The sequence below is a fragment of the Meriones unguiculatus genome, chromosome 12, assembly GCF_030254825.1.
Source record: "Meriones unguiculatus strain TT.TT164.6M chromosome 12, Bangor_MerUng_6.1, whole genome shotgun sequence".
In the NCBI taxonomy this organism is placed as follows: domain Eukaryota; kingdom Metazoa; phylum Chordata; class Mammalia; order Rodentia; family Muridae; genus Meriones; species Meriones unguiculatus.
In genome coordinates, this window is record NC_083360.1 from 11,997,286 (window position 1) to 12,020,266 (window position 22,981).

The window sequence follows — 22,981 nt, forward strand, 5'->3', positions numbered from 1 at the left end:
AATAAGCCCATTCCCCACCCCCTCTTGCCTCCTCCCTGGCCAGGCACACCTGCTACAGCACAGAGTCTTGCTGAGAGGCATCAGTCTATCTCTGTCCTGGAATAACCCCAGGCTTTCTGGCTTCCCTGATCCACCTGTCAGGAGCTTGCTGTCCCCCTGGCTTCTGGCTTCCTCGGTTCCCTGGCTTCTGGCAGGCTGCCTGCCATTTTGTTCTCCTTTCTTGATTTTCCATCTGCCCTCTCTGCCCGTGGCTCTCTCCTCTCTGCCTGGCTTCTCACTTGATACTTGTCTTGAGTCTTACCTACCCTGCTGTTCACATGTGCTCTGGTAACACTGTCACCTAAGTCCTAGTTTGGTTTTTAAATAGGTAACGAGTGCACATGGCTTAACAAGTCAAAACCAAAGAAGAGAAAGAGGATAAAAATGAAAATACAGTCAAGTGTTGCTTCCAGCTCTCCCATTATTTACTCGGCCTCTACTTCACACTCTATGGGGAAATAGTTTCATTAGTTTCTTGAATACATATCAGAGTTTGTACAGATAAAAAAATATCCACATAGATTATCTACATAGAAACTCTTCTCGTCTGTCTGTCTGTCTGTCTGTCTCTCTCTCTCTCACACACACAGTTTCGTGTGGCTCAGACTGGCCCTGAACTCACAGCATGGCTGAGGATGACCTTGAGTCTCTTACCCTCCTGCCTCTTCCTATTGAATACTGAGATTATAGACTCTACCTGGTTTATGTGGTGCTCAAGCCCAGGGCTTTATGTATGCACCAACTTAGCTACATCTCCAGCCCCCGCATCCTCATTTGTGAATTTAGTGACATGGTTTGGTCTCCAGGTTTTGTCCATTTTTTTTTCAATTTACATAGTAAACAAAGTTATGCCTGAGGCTTACTGGCTGGCCATCCCTCACTGGTCACCTCCTGGGTTTTTCCAATCTTGAATATAAAGAACACTGCAAGGAGCACCTGTGTGGATTTATATAGGACATCCATTTTATCCCTGTCCCCTTCCTCATGCTTCGAGCCCTTCCCGGTACATGTGGTGTATCACCTGCTGCTGTTCTCTCGTCTCTGACCATGACCTTTAACCTTGCTGTGGATGCCTCCTCCTCGATGAATTTCACTTCTCATCCTTATCAGACAGTGTATGTTTTAACTTTCTCCTTGATCTGCTTTCTGTTTACTCAGTAAGAAGAAAAGCCTTTTAGAACAAAGTCTTAAAGAATAATGCTCAATATTCCAGACAGTGTCACCGACCTCAGTAGCAGGCACCGGGTGTTCACCTGCTCTGCGTCATATCCTAACAAGTTACTATCATTTTACGAAGGACACAGTCTCTTGAGCTTAGATGGTTGGACCTAGTTCACGCAGCTGCTGACTAGCAGAGCTGGGAACTAGCCCAAGTTCACCTGACCCTGCAGTGGGCTCATCACTGCAAACCAGGGTGAGAGGCCTGTGGCAACTTGGGTTAGGTCAAGGAGGGGTTTCCCCAGAGCTGCCTCAACCCTCTGTGCTCCTCTCCAGCTTCCACGAAGATTTCTATTACAACGACACAGCTGGATACTTCATTATTGGAGGGAGCAGGTACGTGGCAGGCATCGAAGGGTTTTTTGGACCAGTGAAATACTATCGGCTCCACAGCCTACATCCTGCACAGGTGAGCCTTGGGGATCAAGAACTTTGCCAGGAGTGTGTGTGTGGTGGTGGGCCACTGGGGGCAGGAAGCACGCTGTAAACAAAAGATTTGCCCAAGCGGACTGAACCACGCATGGGCTCAGCCACCAAACATAATTAATATTGAGACTTCCCCTGAGCCAGCCCAATAATAGATTTCTGTTACCGTGCGGTTCATTTAGTACTCATAAAATGGAAACCATTTACTTCCTCTGTTTTAATAACTACTAGCTTAATTATAGAGTAGATTTTTATCAGGCTGTTGCCTATCCAGTGATTAAGCTAATGAAAGGAGAGAATCTTAGTTATTTTGTAAAGCTTTTTTTTCTATGCTATTATTTAAAGTATCAGAAGAGGCGATACTCCAGCAAATTAAAGCCCTGGTGCCAGCCCTTCACTCATCTCCGCAGAACCCCCACCTCAGCTCATGCTGGGATGAGCAAACAACAGCAGGCCAGATCCAAGAGGGCTTTGGATCCTGAGCTGACTTCCTATACCCAGAACACACATCCTAACATGACCACACAGGGCTACTCCAGTCAGTTCTGTTCCAGCGAGACAGCACATGGCTCCCTCCCACACAGCCTTGTAACAGTGTCTTCTCAGCCTTGTTAAGGAGATTGGGGACCCCACCAGATGCCTGAGAGGGGACTCTGCCCTCATTCCCTTGACCCACACGGGATTCAGGCAAAGACACAAGAACAAATAGGAAGCCAGATTCCCTACCTTGCTCAAGATCAAGTCTGATGCCATCCTGGGGTACAGGAGACCCTGTCTCACAAAAACAAAATAAAAATAGTTTTGGGTACTGGGGATCAAATATTGGTCTTCATGCTTTCTAGATAAACACTTATCTAGATACCACTGAGCTTTCTCTCCAGATTTAGACTCTTTTCTTTCTTAAAAAACATTAAAACAATTTTTTTTACTGTCACATTTTTACTAAGTTGTCCAGGCTAGCCTTGAACTCAACTCTAGTGTTCAGACAGGCTTTGAACTTTTGATCTTCTTGTCTCAGGCTACTGAGTAGCCGTGTCAACAGACCTAGCTTTAAAAGATGTTCTGAAGATAGTCTAATTAATATAGTGAAGAACACACACACACATAAAAACATTTTCATATATGAAACCAAATAAAAATTTTAAAAACTAAAATATAAATAAAATAAAAATTTTACTAAGAATGCCTCTTCCTCCTTCTTCTCTAATGTGCTGTAAAGCTTGGGATACTTCTGTATGAAAACCAAAGAGCCCCTGCTGGTTACAACGCAGTGAGCACGCTTCCTGAGCCTCTCTTGGGTCCAGATGTGCATTCGAAAACACAGAGTTGAGGTTAAGTCCCCTGGTCCCAAGGGTCTTGCTCTTTGGGCTTTGATCTTTCTCACAAAAAGTCACATGACGTGAGTTTAATTCCTATGTGTTTGGGCTCACCGAAGTGTGCATCTGGCCACACATTAGGGCTGGAGGGAATGTGCTTTGGAACGGTGGCACCTCATTGGCTCTTGCAGACTGAGGATGCTGTCAAGCAGAAGGAAACAGAAGGGGAAACCTCAGGTGACGGGCATAGCTTGAGTAGAATTAGCATCGTGGGTAAGAATTAGAATTGGAGATAAAAGCAATTTTCTAGGGACTCGATGTGGAGGGGGACAGGTCTCGGGGTAAGAAGCATTGCAGATGAGAAAGTAGCGCAGAAGAAGCTGGACCTGGCATGGCCTTGAACTGATCCTAATGACACTGGTTTGTAAATCCAGGTGAGGTGGTAGCTGGTGATGTCAGCGACAGACCTCAGTCACCTGAACATACCTGACTAGTTACTAGCCAGCAGACATTTGATGGCAATTGTAGTTTACACAATTTCTTGCCTTCCTGCAGGTTCTTAATCCCTTCCTTGAGAAGGAGCTGGCTGAACAAATCAAGTTCTATTATGAGCAGTGTGCTGAGGTCCAAGAAATAATATCCATGTATGCTGCAGCCGTCCATGCTGGGGGTGAGAGACCAGAAACGTGTAAGTCCGGAGCTCTGGAGAGGGCATTTTAAGCTTTGCATTTGCATTGACATGTTTGGCTTTGCTCTGGGAGTACTAAAATAGAAACATACGCCACGTACCACTCAGCCCAGATATCGGCAGGATCAGATGTACCCCAAGCCTTCCACAGATGGATGGGAACCAGAGTGTGCATTCCACCTGATCCCCACCCCCACCCTACCCTCCAAAGCACCGGCAACAGCCAAGAACTAAACCTGGTTGAAGCTCCCACCGTACCTGATCTTGTTTAAGAATAGAAATGAGCGAACATGTTTCGAACCTCGCCTGGCGCTCTTCCTACCTAGAAGGCAGGTCTAAAAATATTTCCAAATGCATTGGAAAATATAAATTAATGACTAGAAATGATTGTGAACGCCGGTGTACTTTTATCTTGGACCATTAATATCTGAACAGTATCTTTGCTGTCAGGGGCCCTGTTTTATTTTTAAATCCTCAAATCAGCTCAGGAAGGCCCTGGTAAATTGGACAGAAGGAATGAATCTCAGCTTTGACAGTGCTGACATTGTCTCTATCTCCTCTCCCACTGGGGTGTGGACAGAGCCTGGTCCTGTCATGTCTCTTAGGGTCCCAGCTTAGACTTAGCACTTGTAAATTTTTCCTGTGCTTTAGATCTCCATGGGCCATGTGGTGACACTACAGTTAGTCACACATGTTCCTTCTGGGAGAGAAATTCCTGTGCAGTGTTTGTCATCGGCAAGAGCAAGTTCAGTATCTCAGTCTTGCCTGCCGGCCTCATGCCCTATCCCTACCTCCCACAGTTGCATCTCAGTCACACCCTGATCTGAGAGGGTCACATCGTGTCAGAGTGGGCGGGAGGCTGTCAGCACCCCTGCAGTTCTGTTCAAGAGTAGATCATCAGACCGGTGGGATGGTTCAGTGGGCAAAGACACATACTACCAAGTCTGATGGCCTAAATTCAGTCCCTGGCATCTGCATGGTGAAAGAAGAGCACTGAGTCCTCAAAGTCATCCTTAGAAGCTGGGCACACATCTTTGGTACCAGCACTCAGGAGGCAGAGGCAGGAAATTGCTGTGAGTTTGAGACTAGCCTGGTTTACAAAGTGAGTTCAGAACAACCAAGGCTACACAGAAATCCTGTCTCAGAAAATACACACACACACACACACACACACACACACACACACATACACACGCGTGCGCATGCGCGTGTCCTTTGATGCCCACTTGAGCCCTGTGGTACACACAGAATCCCCGCCCTCCACATATGTACACACATAAAATAAATAAACAAAAATGTAATGATAATAAAAAAGAATGGATTATCATGGGCCGAGGAGAGGGCTCCGTTGTAAAGTGCTTGCAAGCACGAGGACCTGAGTTCCATGCCAAGAATCCAGATAAAAACCTGGACACGATGTCACTCACCTATAATCCCAGCGCTGGGCATGACGTCACTCACCGGTAAACCCAGTGCCGGGGGTGGGGTGGGGGGGTGGAGAGCAGGGCTAGCTGGCCAGCCAGGCTAGCCTAACTGATAGGCTCCAGGACATTGAGAAACCACATCTCAAAGGATAAACATTGTTTCTGAAAATGACACCTGCGAGTTTCCCCTGCCCTCTCCCTGAACGTGTTCATGCTCACCCCCACATGTACGCCCCTTGCTTACACATGTGAGTAAAAAAAAAAAAAATAAGAAGAATACACTGTCCTAACCCCCAGCTTCTGCGTTTACTGCTGAATCGTACAGTGACAAAGACACTGCCAGGAGAGGGGTCAGAGCAGCAGGAATAGTAATGTTGCTAAGAGGAAACTCATTTGGATAACTCACTCAAGGAGTGAGCCCTTGAGTCAGAAAGCCAGCCCTATCTGCCAACCTGTTTGGTGGCAACAGGGAGAGTTTCCTAAAGTCTCCAACTGCCTCACCTCCCTGGGGGCTCCCAGGCCTTGCTCTTCAACACACATGCCAACAAGATGGCCTAGATTATTGGCCGCCTGGGGACAAGGACAAGTCAGAGGCCAGCTGCTCATGCTGTAGGATTAGTCAACAGCTATGAGCATCTTTGGCATGTTTCTCTTGGATTTGGTTCCAAATGCTGACCCCAAGGCAGAGGTGTCGCGGCCATTTTCAGATCCCCGAAGGATCTCAGCCAACTCCAGGAACATTAAGCCTGCCCTCCTATTCCCCCCTTAGGAAGGACAGCTTTCAGAGGGATGTTGCTGCTCCTGAGCAGGTGATGCCTTCTGCTTCTGTGTAGGTGACATCCGAAACTCCTACCTGGACCTCAAGCACAGGTATGGGAGAGCCGAGGTGTGCAGGGCCCTGCCCTGGGAGAAGGAGCTGAAAGACAGGCACCGCATCTTGCTCCAGACACTGCTGCAGATGGACCTGCGGACCGGTAACTGAGCCCCCGCCTGGGGTTTGTACTAGCTAGAAAGGCGCCCTGCTTTTCTGGCTCACTCACTCTCTCTCGGTGATTTATGCCTCAATGTTATTTTTAACCCTAGTGTTCTAGTTTAATTTCAGATTTAAATTCTGCCCTTGTGTGTCCACAGCACTGAATATATTTATCTGTGCACATTTCCAAAAACTTAAATTTAGGGATCACTCAAGCGATTCTTTATCTAAAGCCAAGGCTGCAAAAGGGACAGGCCGCCGCCAGAATTGGCCTCCAAATGGAGTTAGTTTGCAAAATACCTTTTTGTGTGTATTTGAAAAGAATTTCATTATCGGTTTCTAAAAACTTTCAGAAAAATGCAAATTTCTAGCTCTACTTAGAACAAAATTCAAAGATGTAGCTGCTCTGAGCCTCTGTTCCTAATGGTCAGGGACCCTAGAAGGAAGGCCTAAGTCCAGGCATGCTCTGAGTACCTGCAGCCTCTGGTCTCGAATTTTCACCTCCTGCCACCTACCATCATGGATCTAGCCCTTAGGCATTTGAACCTGAGCCTCCTGAGTTGAAGTACATTTCAGTGTCATCTCAGATTTGAAGATCCTTCCTGGGTGCTGAGGTTTCTCCTTAGGCCGGTGAAATTTGAATTTGCTTAGTTAAGTACACACTGTAAGGCCCCGGGGGAGCTTGAAACCGTGCCTGTTAGAAAGGGTCACACGGAGGAGCATGGAGCAGGCGATAAAAAGATTCATTGTGTCCCTGGTTACAGAACCAACTCTTTGAGTGGAGGAAATGGGAGAGTGACCTCCCGGGAATGGCAGTGTCCCAAGGCATGGGCTTTATACACTGACCCTGCCCATCCTAGAAGAAGTCAAGCTGTACAGGATATTTGTTTTTCTCTTCTTTAATATTGACTGAGGAACTGCTCAGTCACCTGGCTTGACTGGAGAAGAGTGAGATGACAGAAGGTTCTCTACTCTTGAGTGATGAGCTTACTAACAAAGACAAATTGTAATAAAAGCCATGGGAGAGAGGAGTGACTGCTTGCAGACTCAGATCTCCCAGAAGGGCTTCCCGGAGGAGTTGACATTTTGACTCTTTCTTGAAGTATTTACCAGTAAGAAAGGCAGGAGGAGGTGTTGGAGACAGAGCAGGGGTGGGGTGGGGGCGGAGAAGGGATGGCACAGTATGCTAAGTGACTCATATCGGATGGGAACCCAGAGATGACCCAGGAGCTCAGCCAAAGCTTAGTCACCAGCTCAGATCTGTGTGGCGTTTTCCCTCTAGGTACCTGCAACTAGTTGGAGGGTTCCAGGCTGCAGGCAGAGTGTAGCCAGATGGTTTTTGTTTTTGTTTTTGTTTTTGTTTTAATGACATTACTCTGGCAGGAGTTGGGGGCAGGGAGGTGAGCTAGAAGAACACGGAGCGAGGGGATTGCAAAGTCCTGGAAGAAAGGATGGAGGCCTGTGTAGGACAGAGTGATGGTGACAGAGCCAAAGGATACAACAAAGGTGGTCGCACAGCGCCCATGACTGCTGGGTGATGTAAAGAGGATCATGCTGTATGACACCATGGTCTCTGGAACTGGGTTACCTGATTTCACCTCATCTAACACACATTTGCTGTGTGCTCTTAAGCAAGTGTTTGTTTTCACTGAGCCCTTGTTTCCTTGTTTACACAATGGAGTGGAGTGGTGATTGTGATGGTGGTGGTGATGGTGGTGGTAACGGTGCTGCTGTTGGTGGTGATGGTAATGGTGGTGATGGTGGTGGTAATGGTGGTGGTAGAGGTAGCAGTGGAGGAGGAGGGGGGGTGGTTGGAGATTCCTGAAGCACTCCATCCCTCGTGGTTCAGTGAGCTGGCATGTATATGAAACACTGGCAGTTGGGAGCGTGCATGTACCTGAGTGGTAGAGCACTGTCTAGAATGCTCAAGGCTTTGATCCTAGCATTGGAAACAAGAATGACTCGGGACTCAGTCCTTTGGAGAAGCATCTCTCCTCTTTAATACTGTATTCTTTTGGGCTGGAAGGGTCTTTGTTTTGGGTCCTCCTATGCATATCTGTTATATGTTCCCCTCTACTCACTAATATCAACCACGCCCAACCCCTTCTTTCAATACATCACTAGACATTAACCAGTCCCTGTATGCTCAAGAAGCCCAGTCATCCCAACTGCTATGATGACTGAGAAGAGACACCCCAGGTTATCCCTGAGCCCCTGTGAGCTGGTGGAATAGCCCTTCACCTAACAAAGACCTAAGGAGAAAGGGAGAGCATGCAGAACACTGAGGAGTTGAGGCTGCGCTTCCGGCCACATGTACCGAAACCCGTGTCTGTGATTTCTGATCGTGGTTAAATATAGTTTCACTGGTGGGAAGAAGTGTCGAGTAATTTTCACAATACATTCTTTTTTTTTAAGAAAATACTCTCAATACAAATGTTTTCATGTTATTTTTATAGCTCAAGGTTTTGTTTACTTGAATTTAGGACTATTTTATTCTCCACGGAGGCCTGGAAATAGAATCAAATGAAAAACTCAAATCATGAGCTTGCAGGACAGCTAGATCTAACAAGTTCCACTGGTCAAGGCCAGGCTGTGTGGCCCTCAGGAGAGAAAGGGGCTCCCTACCCCACCCCCCAGCCAACCCAAGCTGGATGCTTTACTTTAGGACCTACTATGTTGGACTTGCCAGTCAAGTGCAGGTTCCAGGAAAAATGAGCTTATCAGGAAGCGATGCCCACAGGCTCTGTGCTGCTCCCAAGCCACGGCCTTGGCCTCCTCAGGGCACACGGCTACTGCCTGTCTCCTCTGTCTTTCTCTGGGGGCCTCAGAGAAGCAGGGGGACTCAGGAGAGGACGGGAAGGAAAATGTCTGGATCTATTGCCTCATTCGACCAGAGGCATCTGTTTTTCTGGGTTGGGTTGGAAAGGCCCAGAAGCCTCCTGCAGAGGCAGGGCACACACATCCTTCTCTGCTTGGCATGGTGCCCTTGCTTGGGGCTGTGATAGCATCATCTGGATAACCCAAGAGAGAGCAATTGGTGTCATACCTCGTACCCAGCTTCCTAATAAGGTTGAGAAAAATGCAGAAAGCTTGATTTTGAAAATTGAAGGTAGAAAATCAGCTTACATGTTTAATGGACCTTTGCTATGGTCTCTCATCAAAAGAAGAGCAGTAAGGCTGGTGTGCTTGCATTCCTGGTCTCTTGAGTACCATTTCTGACAAGCTCATCCTTCTGCTAGTGTCTGGCTAGCCCCAGCATGCTCCCCAGAAGTCATTTGTAGAAAGTGTGTGGACATTCACTCTGTACTGTCATCCTGGCATGTCTTGTCTTATTGATCAGAAGACTAGATTAGACCTCCCTTCACTGTGGTTTGGATGTGGCTTGTCCCCCAAGAGTTCATGTGTTAGAGATTTGGTCACTAGTGTGATATTGTGGGAGGAAGGGATGTTTCTAGAGGTGGGAGTTAGGGGCTAGAGAAGGGCTGTGCAAGCAGAAGGACCTAAGTTTGGATCTCTAGCACACAGATGAGGTGATACATGCCTATAATCCAAGTGCTGGAGAGGCAGAGTCGGGAGGATCCATGGGGCTGCCTGATCGCACAGTCTTGCTGATTTGGTGAGGTCCAGGCTTGGGAAATGTCACAGTCTCAAACGTAAGGCAGAGGAAGATCCCATACAATATGCACACAAATGCATGTGAGCACTCGAACACATACATGTGTATACAACACACACACAGTACTAGTGGGAGGTCTCTTGGACCCTGCAGGCACCACCCTCAGAAGGGGTTATGGTGGTTCTCATGGGACCTCTGAACAAGGCTGGATTAGTAATAAGAGTGAGTCCAGACATGGACTCTCTCCCTAGACTCCTGTTTGGCTACATGGAATCTCTCACAAGCTCCCACTGTGACATGGTCCCCAGGGCCGATCTGATGCCAGCAACCTTCCCTAGAACTTCCAGAGCTCTAGGAAACCACACCTCTTTTTCTAAAAACAAAACAAACAAAACAAACAGGACTGTGCCCTGAGCATTCCACACATAGTAATGCAGTATGCTGTATGCAGCCTGTTGCATTTTCCTCATCTGAGATAAGCTACGGAAATGGACTTGAGTGGCAGATGTGCGATGCTTGGAACCCTTGCTGTAGGAATGGAATAGGTACAACAGATAAGGCTCTCGCTGAGTGTATTCTTAACTCATTCTCAGCTCCTCATGCCTTTATTCACTAAACAGGCATTGGCTGAATGCCCTCGTGAGCCAGAATAGAGCAAAGAATAAGGAAAGACTAGCATGTTCTCTCTCTCTCTCTCTCTCTCTTTCTCTCTCTCTCTCTCTCTCTCTCTCTCTCTCTCTCTCTCTCGTGTGTGTGTGTGAATGTTGTGGATGCTCATTTGTGGGTGCTCATCTCACGGTGCACATATGGAGGTCAGAAAACAGCTTTGTGAAGTGAGGTTTTTTTTGTTTATTTGTTTTGTTTTTGTTTTTTCCACCTTCATGTGGGTTCTGGGGATGAAACTCTGGTCATCAGGCTTGCAAGGTCAGCACCTGACCCTGATCCATCTTCTCTACTCAAGTTACATTTAGACAAGGTGTTTGAATTGTCTTACACTGGGGATTGATCCCAGGCCTTGTGTGTGCTGAGCAGTCACTAAGTCACATCCCCAGCAAAGCTCTGGTTTAAACAACAGTTAGCTGGGCCAAAGGGAAAGGTAAACAACAGGTTTCTTTATTTCCTCAGAGAAATTGATTTGTGGAATTAGTATTCCTGTTTTTACTTTATTATTTGTGTGTGTATTGATATAGATATATATGAATCTCGTGCATGCCTGGAACCCAGGCAAGTCAGAAGAGGGCGCCAGATTTGGAACTGAAGTTACAGACATCTGTGAGCCAACAAACATGTGGGTGCTGGGAATCAAACCCGGTCCTCTGGAGTAGCAGCCAGTGCTCTGAACCGCTGAGCCATCTCTCCAGCCCTCTCTCTTCTTTGTTAAACAGAGAAGATGAGACAAGACGACGGCGCTCCTGATTCCTCATGAGGAGTCCTTTTTCCTTGGAGGCATCTCCTCATGTACAAGGCCAACGTTCTGCTTCCGGCCTCTGCATATACACACTTGAGACTCCAGAGTGACTCCCCCCCCCACACACGCACACACAACACACTGTGATTTTAGATGGCGCATCTGCTCCCCCATCAAAGCCAACACTTCAGCGGAGAGGTGGAACTTTGCAGGGGTGGGGAGCTTCCATTCCATTGGCCAATGAGATGAGCACAGAGCAAGCTGTATGTTCCCACCTAGAGAGATCAACTATTGATCACACCTTAACTCTTTGAGTGCTGTGCTAATGTGCTTACCATAAAAACTGCCATTTCCACAGTTTTTCCTTGTGCACTGAGGCATTGTTATTTGCATGTTATACATCAGATCACCATACTCGTTATGTCTTGAAAAACTGAATTTATACAATTAAAAAAAATCCCATCTATCTGTCCCAGACCCTGAAAATTACCATTCTGTTCTCTATTACTGTGAGCATCACTACTTGAAATGGTCCCTAGAAATGGGCCATCTAGCTTGGGTCATTTTGTGGTTTGGCTTATTAAACTTAGCATGATGTCTTCACTCACAGTATAGAATATGCCAAATTCCCCTTCCTTTCTTTACGGTCAACAGTCTTCCACTGTTCCCAGCCATATTTGATTTCTCCATTCGCCCATTGGTGAACACTTTCATCCCACCTCTTGGCTGTCATGATGAATGCTGCATTGCACATGGGAATACAAATGGTTCCCCTCAGCCATGTTTCCTCTCAGTGTTTTGGAGGTGTATATTTATCCAAGTCTAGAGAAGTCTAGTTTGACTGGCCAGTGAGTTCCGAATATCTGCTTCCCCGGCGCTGGGATTAGAAGCACGTGCTACCCTGCCTGGCTTTTTAATATGGGTTCTGGGGATCAAATACAGTTTGATTCTTCGTGGTTGTGCAACAAGCACTTTGACTGGAGTGCTATGTTCCAGTTGCTCTTCGCTTTTGAAACAGGGCCTTGGCAGACAGTCTACATTATCCCCAAACTCACAGAAAGCCTTCTGCCTCAGTTTCCCAATTGCTGGGGATTCCAGGTGTTCAGGATGACAAGCAGCTTTCCCTGATGTCTTGAAGGCCCTCTAAGCAAAAGGTCTTGAGAAGCCAAGAGCCTCAGTGCCCCTAGATCCCAGGGTTCTTGCCATCCTCAGGCCTTTCGCAGAGGTAGCATGTCAATGAAGGAATGATGATTTAATTCCTAGGAGCTCCAAAGTGATGTCTGCATTGGAAAAGCCACGACTCCAGTCCAGACAGACAGAGTCCACTGGGTTTTCTCTTCTACCTTCTGCATTTTCTCCATTCTCTTTCGTCATGAACCTGTTTCCTCTTTCAAGCTACCATCTTGCCTCTGTGAACATTGTTCTGGTCCTTGGAACTACGGGCCCTCTCTAGAGCTCATGAAAGAAGATTGGGGTCTTGTCAGTTCCGTGTATACCAAAGAATTTCGGAAACATGGTCCTCCTCCTTCCTGCTTTCTCTTATGGCTCTACTCTGGTGGGGAGGGGTGCAGGCACTCAAATGTAAAATAGTCCCCAAGGGACATAGAATAGCCAGTTTGGAAGACCCATAGATTGAGTACCCCCTGGCACTGTGCTAGGCCCCGAGGCAACCACACTGAGAGTGGAACCAGCCCCCACACAGCTCTAGGCCAAGTGCCGGGGGGCGCTGTGGGGGAGGCTTGCTAAATGTTGACAGCTGATGTGCTAACATGCTGTAAAGCTCAGCTGTTCCCACTGGTGTCTTCACTCTCATGTATAACAGGGCTTGTTCTTCACCTCACAGAGTCTGCAAGCCTTTGAAGTAAAGATGGCAGCACTCCTGGGGTACCCAGCTGCAGTGCATATGTATGCTCCCGAGACTCTCCCGCTTTCTGCTTTCTGGAGATGAACTCTGCATCCCGAGCGCCTTGCCTGGTCTCTGAAATCTATCCCTGCTCTGTCTCCAGGTTCCCACTGTGCAGGGTGTTGGGGTGACATTCGCTACAAGCTCCTCAGATCAGGACTTCAGCAGGGCATTTGGACTGGTCAGCCTTAAGGCAGTCTCCTGAGCCTTGAATTCTCTAGGAAGGTGGAAGTTGCTGGGGCATGGAAATGGTCCTGTTAGCATTTGGGTTTTTTCTCATGCTACAACAGCAGAATTTAGCCTGCGTGGTTTTCATTATTTAAGAGTTATTCTGGCCATTTCATTCTTTTATTCTCCTGTCACACCATCCCTGTCAAAACTGAGAAGTTTGAAATAAAAAAAAAAAAACCCTTTAAAGAGTGCTTTGGTACCAGGACCAGCAAGGTTCCAGGTGGCACTGAGGCCTGGACTCCAGGCCTGAGGGCTGGGGACAGTGAAGGAGACCTCAAAGGCTCACATCCAGCTAGCCAGGGGTCCACGGTTAGGCCGAGGTACCATAAAGGCAGGAGGCTGCATGAGTGAAGCTGCTGTGATGGCTGTAGCCCCTGGGGATATCGGCCTGGGCTGGAACTGTCTTCTCTCCCTCAATTCTGCAGGGGTACCACTAAGCCCACACGGCTGGTGCCAGTGCCTAGAGGAAGTTTAGGAGCTGCCAATAAATGGTGCGCTGGGATGAGGCCAGGTCCAAGCCTGGGCTTCTCTCCCAGGGCTGACACCATCTGCCTGGTTTCTACAGGGCCACTTGCCCCGGGCTTTGGAGCACAATGCAGGGAAGAAGTGTCTCCATACAATCTGCCGAGGGGAAAGCGATCGCGCTAGAACGCTACTTTGATTTTAATTTTGCCAACACTTCCCCTGTGTGCTTGAAAACCCTAAAATTCAGAGCATGGATGTGATGGAAATGCAGTTCTGTGACCCAGTAACGGCTGGGCAGCCCTTCCCTTAAGAGCTATGCTTGGCTGTTGGAGAGCCGTCACCTTTATTGTTAGGACTTGGAAGCATGTATTGTTGGGTTTTAAAATACACTCGTACAGAGGTAATGAGGAAGAAAACAAAGAACTAGGTTACAGTTTTCCCACCCAAAAAATAACAACCCTAAAAGGAGAAGGGGAGGGGGAGAGAGGGAGCCAGGGGAAAGAGGAAGAGAAGGGAGGAAAGAAGGATGTAAATATTTAGAAAATCAGGATGGATGGAGCTCTGAGGTAGATGTTTCGTACATGTGAGGCCCCTGGATCAATCATCAACTCAAAAATAAAAATAACAAGGGAAAATTGCATCTGTAATGAACATGCTCAGACATTTTTTCCTTGTTATTCGCTCCTAAACAATGCGGAGTAACACCCATTTCCAGAGCACTTCCACTGTACCAGACGGAAGGAGAAAGAGACACAGTGCCGATATTATTGGTGGTCTCCGTGCTGACAGTCACGCGGGCTGTGCTGAGGCACTCAAGCAGCAGGTTCTTGAAGCTTCTTGGAGCCCATCGGGACCTCAGATCAGGATGCAAATGAGAAACTCACTGAGTGTTTTTTAAGTCACCAAACTTGAAGAGCGTTCCTTAGAACAGCGGCCTGCTATTTCCTCCTGATACTTTTCTCCTCTTTCAAACTTCTGTTTTGCCATTCAGAAGCCTGACACGCCAAATGACTTTTCTGGTTGATGTCTCCGTCCCTCGCACAGGGAGCGAGGGTGCCTCTCGCCGTCTGAATTCTTGATCAGAATGGGTGGCTGTCCTCTCAGCGTCTGCTGCTTGTCTCTTCTAGCCGTCCGCACACACCTTCCGATGTGAATGAAGAGTGAAAGGAGCCATGCCATGCTAGCTGTAAAGTAGGGCTTGTGTGATGGGGGGCTAGGGCTTTATTCCTTAGCTTCTGGTACAAAAAGAAAATGAAAATAGAGAAATGATAATCTCCCATTCTGTTTGTTTGTTTCTTCATTATACCATTAATCTCCACAAACAAGACATGTTTTCAGTTACAGATCGGCTAGAAAAAAATGCATATGCTAAAGCAGATGGGTGAAATTAACAGTTTCATTAAACTGCCTTTAATATCGACAGAGGCTCCATGGCTTTGATTTTAGACAATAGTTACAACTCGAACTTTAGCAAATGTGTGAAATGAGTAATTTTACCTTAGCATTATTATTTTTATTAAATTCACTAGTGCAGAAAATTGTTTAGAATCTTGGACAGAGAAAATACCAATTGGCGATATTTTTCTGGGAGGGAGTTAAGAATTCTAATATAAAAAAGAAATGAGCAAGCCCTTTTAGTCTGCAGCGCTTTTTGGGCCCAGAATCGAGCCTGGAGGATTCCAGGCTTGTTCCATCTTTTCCGGCAGCCTCAGCTACCTGGGTGCTCCTGATAATGATTTCTGGGGTACTGTGCCAGGGGTCAGAGGGCCAGGTGTTTCATTTAGAGTTTCATTTCTTTTGGAGCCCTTTCCTCCTCTGAGCCCACAAAGCTGGCGTCCCTGTGTACTCAGGCAAAACCCATCATCTTAGTTAGGAATTTGGCAGGGAGGTGAGGCCAGAATGAATTGTCAACCATAATAAGGATGCCGCTTTGCCGGGAATGTGCACACAGGGGTATCTGAAATGAGCACATGTTTAAAACCAAATACCTGAGTAAGCAGCAGTAGGATCTATGTTTATTTTCAGTGTCTCTGTACTATTATGCTCACTGAATCCATGGAGCAGGTTCTCATCAGGGCCTAGTAGTGTGGCATGTTTCCCTCAGCAGACAAAGGGAAACCCCAACAAGATGAGATTCCCAGAGTCCTGGTGGAAAAGGTTGTTATTACAGAGGCATAACCCATCACAAAACAGAGAAAAGTGTCCAGGGCTGCCCATCGCTTTAATGTTGGTTGTGGCAAAATCACAAGACGCAACCTAAGGGTATAAGAATAGAGAACTTGGTTCAGCTGTAAAATGCAGTATGGTTGGCCTGTAAGCTCTGCCACAGCACACTACCGATGGTGGATCAAAGGTACTTAGAACAGCCGGCCGAGGGTGGAAAGAAAAAAAAAAACAAACCACAAAACTGAATAATGAACACATTACAGACGTATTTTCTTACTATTAGTCCTTACAGTTCAGTGTAACAACCACTTCCACAGCAGTTCCGGTGTACTGGTCACAAGGAATCTAGAGATGATTTAGGCTCAAGGGTGTGGCTAGCCGAGTCACAGTGTAACAGGACATTGTCATCACTGTCATCGTCAGTGTTCATGCTCTAGAACCACACAGTTGAGTTAAAAAAAGAAAAAGAAAAACACAGGCAAATGTTTCAAGTTAGTTTGTTTAGCTTTTGTGGTGGGCTGAGTTCACAGCTCTTCTTGGCCACATGTGGCCACAAGCCGCAGGCGGGACACACCTGACAGAGTATGCAGGAGGGGACACACAGGAGGGTGCACGGTGGCTACATGCAAACGCTGCCACGATGCATACGGGACTTGGACAACTGAGAATTTAAGGAACTGGGGAGAATCCTGGAAGTGGTGTCCCAATTACTATCATTCATTCATTCTTTTGTTCGTAATTGGGAGGATGTATTTGTGTGCATGTAAGCGTGTGTGAAGGCCTGAGGTCAACATTGGTGCCTTTGCTCAATCAGGTTCCACCTTTGCTTTTTTTTTTTTTTTTTTAAGACAGGACTCTCCTTAAAACTCAAGCTGGTGCATTAGGTTCTGCTAGCTGGCCAAGGAGCTCAAGGGGCTTCAGGGATCAACCTGCCTTACTCGCCCCGAGCCTGGGTTACAGGCATATGTCGTAATGGTCAGCTTCTGATGTGTGTTTTGGGGATCTGAATTCAGGGCCTCATGCTTGTACAGGCATCTTACCAACTGAGCCATCACCCTGCTCTTCCTCTGCATTACTGGGGCATTAAACAGAACGATCTTCTGACACCCACAGAGAACTATTAATGACAAATAGTTAATTTAAAAGAGGAAGTTGGGCTGGTGAGATGGCTCAGTAAGCAAGGGGCTTATCACAGAGCCTGGAGACCTGAGTGTGATCTCTGGGATGCAGACAGGGGAAGGAAGGAGCTAACTCCCCCAGGTTGTCCTCTGACCTCCACATTCATGCTGCGGCATGCACACACAGACAAATAAATAAGTAAAATTTAATAAAAATTTAAAACATGTAATCAGAACCTATAGTGGCATAGTATGCCACTGGGAGAAAAATGTATATATGTAAACAAATCATACATGAATTATTGTGCATGCAAAGGAGAAGTCTCCAAGCATAGGTACCAAGTTTTTTAACAGCTTTTTTGTCTTCACTAAAGACAGAGTGGGGGAGTGAAGACTTCTGTTTAATTCAATACCATTTGCATTGTTTGATTTGTCTTACAAAAACAAATACTTATGTTTCTTACATAATAGTTACAGCTTTCAAGAGAAAGGCAAGCAAGCAAACAAACACGGAGACTATGGAAAAGGCACGCTATTGTTCAAGGCAGTAGGATGGCTTTTTCAGCCGCTATGGTTCTGGGTGTTTGGGGTCTGCAGAGCCTACACAGATGCAGCTGGAGTGGAGAGTCTGTCCACCTTTCAGAAGTCTTTGGGCGCAGATTCTATCTGCCTTTTGGGGCTTCACAGGGACCACCAGCAGCTTGTAAACAAATGTATCAGCTCTCATGATTCCAGTTCTGGATCCGTGTGTGTGTGTGTGTGTGTGTGTGTGTGTGTGTGCATGTGTGTGTCTTTGTCTGCACAGACACTTTCGAAACTCTCTGTGCAGAACCTCTCTGTACACGCTGTGTGTGTGTCTGTGTGTGGAGACTGGTGGGCACTCCAGATGCAGACCTCATACCCTTGTTTGTTGAGACAGGGTTTTCTCGAATTGGCCCGAGGCTCACCAATTCCACTTGGCCAGCTGGCTACCAAGCTTTGGGCATCTCCTGGCCTTGCCTACCCAGTCAGAGTGTTAGAAGCAAATGCCTCTCTACCTGGCTTTTTATGTGGTTGCTAGGGATTAAACTCAGGTATCTATGCCTTTGTGGCAAGTACTTTACCAACTAAGCCCCCCCGACTCCTGTTTTTAAAATGAACCACTGCAAAGAAATTAGTCTTCAGTAAACTTAAGCCACACCTCTCATTCCTGGCAAAAACTTCTCTGCTTGTTCCTTACTGCTGTGTTAAGCAAAATGATCTATCCTTTGCCTCCTGGACATTTTTTTTTTTAAGTTACTTTTAAAAAATTACGATGAAGAGAATAAAAATGTTGGAAGTCCCACTTTTTAGGCAGGTGAAACTTTAGTCAAGGCTGACATTTAATTTAACATTCAAGCTGGTGTTGTTTACATGTAACTTGGGTCCTATGTTTCCTGCAAATAACATCTTTCCATCCTGTGTGATCATTTGTAGCATGGCACCTACAATAGTGCCTTGCCTGTCCTAGAAGCATTTCTTGGCTTCATTAATAAATAAAAGAGAGGGCTAGCAAAGACAGGCTTTGGAAGATTCTAACAGTCGCCCTGTGGAGCCATCACACTTGCTCTCTTGCCTTGGACATTGATCGGCATATAGATTTATGAGAGGTCTTGTAAGACAAAGCACCATGCGTATTACAGCAACACCAGAAAAGCCCCTATCTGTGGTAGGAGGGCCCTGGTGAACATAGCTGCTCGCCTGTCCACAAGGGGGTGAGAGTGAACTCTGGCTTGTGTGACCTGCCTTGCAGGGTTCAAAGGTTGGCCCAGCCCTTTGCCAGCCTTTGTAACTGTAGACAAGTTATTTTGCTTCTTCAGGCCTTAATCCCCTGCTGTGAAGAAGGAGGAGGAAGCTAATAATAGTATCAACCATCTAAGCTTGTGCCTATCCGATGGCCTCATTTGCGTTGGATACTTGACCCTGTGTTTGGCATCTTGTAAGCCTTCCATAAGAGTTGACTCATTCTTTTCATTATATCGAGAGACCCACAAGCAAAACTGGAATCAAAAGATGATGAGGAAGCATCTCAAAATAAAATGCTCTTGCTCAAATTTTGGTAGCAGAACCAAGGAACTATTTCTGGGATAAAACACATTCTTCTTCCGCCTCTCCGAAGAAGAGTCTCTCTGGAAGTTTCAGCAGCCCTGATTGGGCAGTGAATTACACTGAGTGAATCACTCTCTTGAGGCACCCTCTCAGCTATGAGAGGCACATCCTTTTCCCTGGGATTCGAGGCTGTCATTTAGTGCCAGAGGAAAAGCTTTTTACAGACTGACACCATAGCTTCCCCCAAAGGGTTTAATTTTCTTCCCCAGAGGGTGGTATATTTCAAGGAACTGCAGGGCCCACCTTGTCAATAACAAAGGTATTTAATTGGCTTGCCTTCCTTCTTCTCCAGCCACATCAGCCCCATGGTAATTAATTCTGAGTGCTGCGAATTGTGTTATTTACAGTGCCATGGAACCAAAATGACTCCGTATTAGAAATCGGTGCAAGGATATTCGAGAGAGCTGTAAAGAGACTCTCCGGCATTGATGGCCTCCACCAAATTAGCTCTGCCATCCCCTTTCTGATGGATTCCAGCTGCTGTGGATACCATAAAGCATCCTACTACCTCACAGTCTTCTATGAAACTGGATTGAATGGCGCTCGGGATCAGCTGCAGGTGCCGTATTTCATGGGCTCGGGAGCACCTGTCACCTGGGCTATGTGTGCAGAGAGACACCCCTGCCGGCCCTGGATGTGTCGCAGGTCCTTGGAGTCCCCTAAAATCTTTACACCTGGGAGGAAAATGTTCTCAGGCTTTGGGACTACACAATAACCTGCTTTTAGGGAAGGAAAAAGTCATTTCTCCATTTCTGCTCATGGCTTTCATGTTTTGGTAAACCATCCAAGGGACATTTGGAGCAGGGCATGCTGGAATCCCATCCTTCAAAATCAGGGTCCTCTTCCGTGAACAGTGCAATGGTCTTCATGGTGAGGCCATCACCTCACATTACTTTTTAGCTAATAAAAAGCTTTGGAGCTCTTGTTGCCATATCCACCTCTTTTGCTATCAAAATAAATGCCAAAGTAGACAGTTTTACTTAGGGTCTTGAATCTGAATTGATTATGCAACGTGCCTAACATTTAGAGTCACATTTTCCTCAGTGTATTAGTCAGGGTTCTCCAGAAAAACAGAACCAATGGGATTATATATAGGAAGAGATTTATTCTCAAGAATCAGCTCATGCAATTATGGAGTCTGAGAAGTTCCCTGCTCTGCCATCTGCAAGTGGGAGGCCAGGAAAGCTGCTGCCGGTGGGTTTCTAGTCAAAGCCAGAAGGGACTGATGGCCAGGGGAGCTGGTAGTGGAAATTCTACTCTTCAGGCAGGAAAAGACCGGGGTCCCAGCTCAGGCAGGCAGGAAGAAGCCAAAAGGGATGAATTCTCCTTCCTTTGCCTTTGGCTCTCCTTAGACTCTCTATGGGATGCCGCTCCCCCCACCCTGGGTTGGACCATCTGTTTTACTCAGCCTCCCAATTCCAGGCCTCATTGGAAACAGCCTAGCAGCCTCCCCGAGAAATGATGCTGGTCCCCTGCCAGCACAGTCACATTGACAGACACCGCTATCACAAGAAAACACTACACGTTCTCTGATCACTTTTAATTTCTGATCTCTGTGTGTGGATGCTTCCCCGTGTGTGTGTGGCTTTTGGTTTAGTTTTTTTTTTTTTTTTTTTTAAGATATATTAACATTTCTAGAATGGCTGGGATTACAGAGAGGGAATACATGACCTTTCAGCTGTAGGGGATTTCATAACCTTATCCACAGTCCTGTGAATGCTTTATTAACTATCGGTTTCTTCCTAACAGGGCATGCTATACAGTCTGGTTGGAGGCCAGGGCAGCGAGAGGCTGTCCTCAATGAATCTCGGGTACAAGCACTACCAGGGTGTCGACAGTTACCCACTGGACTGGGAGCTCTCCTACGCCTACTACAGCAACATTGCCGCGAAGACGCCCCTTGACCAGCACACACTGCGGGGAGACCAGGTAGAGGGGGGTGTCTGGGGTGCTTACAGCCTGGCTCTCAGGGCCTCCGAGCAATACGATGCTGCCTGCCCCAGCATCTAGGTTATGCGGCAGCTCTCCGATGCTGTACGTTGTCTGACAGAGAGGAAGGCTTCACCGCCCTGTCTTCCGCTCCCATTTCCCGCATTTGTGCAGGTTCCCAGGCTGACTGCAGGCACGCACCTGCATCCATGAGCTGTCCATGAGTGGCCAAACTGGTATGTGAAGAGGAGACTGGCAACTGAGGCAGGTTTTTGCCTTGGAAAAAAAAGAAAGCATACCAGAAACAAAAATATTTTGTCCATATGAGAGGGCGAGGTCTAGAGATGTTAGAAGGGAAGGAATCAGATTGAGAGGAGGCGTTAATCTGCTGGCAACCTATCCGTCCGTACACGCTGAACAAGCAGAGTCTACCACACACGGAAGCCAGCTTTATCTCCAGCCAGGTTCCCAGGGCTGCATGCCTGAGAAAGGTCTCCTTCGAATGGACCCTTCTACTCACTGCTCCCAGGCGGCGGATGCTTAAAGATGGCACCTTGGCACATTAGGGGCTAGACACGGCGACTAGCAAGAGCCCCTACTTCTTGCCTTCTTCCCAATCTTGCTGACTCACTGGACAAAGAAATCAGTGGCTCACATCTGTCAAAAAGCGTAATGTGTTAGATTAGGCTCACTGATGGCTTGCTTCTGGACTTCTTTCGGGGATGAGAATAAAAGGCTGCCAGCAAAGGTATCTGGGTAAGAAGAGCAGGAACAGCTTCTTGAAGGCATGGACCTACCTACACATGTGGGAGGAGACAGTGGGCTGATTGACTTCAGGGTCACAGAGGAGTGTGAGACGGTTCACGTTGATAATACAACTAGTTTGCTTTGAGGGTTGAAAGGGCTTTCTTTCTTTCTTTTTTTTTTTTTTATCTCTGCCAGGGAAATGTGGAAATAAATGGGGCATTTGGGTCTGTGTAGCCACAGACATTATGATACTCAGTGGCAGGATTTGTCTGTGATCTCTGCCATGAACTTTGCTTTTCCCTGCCTGCTGGGCAGGTGTGCCTGCAGGACGGACCTGGCTACAACAGAATTGTTGAATCTCAAGTGACTAACTGGGACCCAAACAGCCCTAGGATTGAGTCAGAAACCCACAGTGCAGAAAAGTGATGTTTGATACATGGAAATAGATGGTTTCTGAAAATTAAATTAAATTAAAAAAAATCTACAGTGGCCACTCTACTACTGTGAAATAAACCACTCAGCGAGATAAACCTTCAGTGAATGGCCTAAGGATGTGTTCAGCTGGCAGGTCACTTGTTTGGCATGCACGAGGTCCAATTCCCTGCATAAAATCAGGTATAGTGGCATATGCCTGTAATCTCAACACACCAGAGGATCAGACAGGAGGATCAGGAATTCAAGATCAGCCTTGGCTACATAGCAAGTTCAAGGCCAGTTTGGGATTTGTGAGATTTTGTCCCAAGAAGGAGGGTGAAAGAGGAGGAGATGAGGAAGAGGTTAGGAAAAGAGAGAGGAGGAGGAGAAGGAGGAAGAGGAGGAGTAGGACAAGAACAGAAGCCATTACAAAATGTCTTTCTCTAGAGAGACATTCTAATTCCTTTAGATGTTATCAGTCTTTTTTTTTCTTCCTTCAAATAAAGTTGTAACACACTTGTCACTAATAGCTGATTATTCTCTCTGTGTATATCAATGACTTGCAAAATTTGACCTCGGCTAGGCAGCAATTAATTAATCCATCTTTTTGTTTAAAAAAAAAAACTATTGCCATGCAAAAAAACACATTTTTACAAAATCAAGTTGTAAAATAAAGCTGCCTTTACCTTTCCACCAAGCCCAAACATGTTCATAACATCCTGCATGTATAGATCACACATTTAAGAATTCAAATTCGGCATCAATTAGCAGTG

General features: G+C 46.6%; 1 protein-coding gene across 1 annotated transcript in view; it reads left to right on the top strand.

Moving 5' to 3' along the window:
* Sel1l3 (SEL1L family member 3) overlaps window positions 1–22,981 on the top strand; it is a 110,761-nt gene that overhangs the window by 36,958 nt on the left and 50,822 nt on the right. Inside the window, exons 7-11 of the mRNA XM_021644299.2 lie at window positions 1,534–1,666; window positions 3,555–3,687; window positions 5,945–6,085; window positions 19,466–19,677; window positions 20,868–21,047. Of these exons, the coding sequence (XP_021499974.1) occupies window positions 1,534–1,666; window positions 3,555–3,687; window positions 5,945–6,085; window positions 19,466–19,677; window positions 20,868–21,047 (799 nt within the window). The remainder of the gene's footprint in view (window positions 1–1,533; window positions 1,667–3,554; window positions 3,688–5,944; window positions 6,086–19,465; window positions 19,678–20,867; window positions 21,048–22,981) is intronic.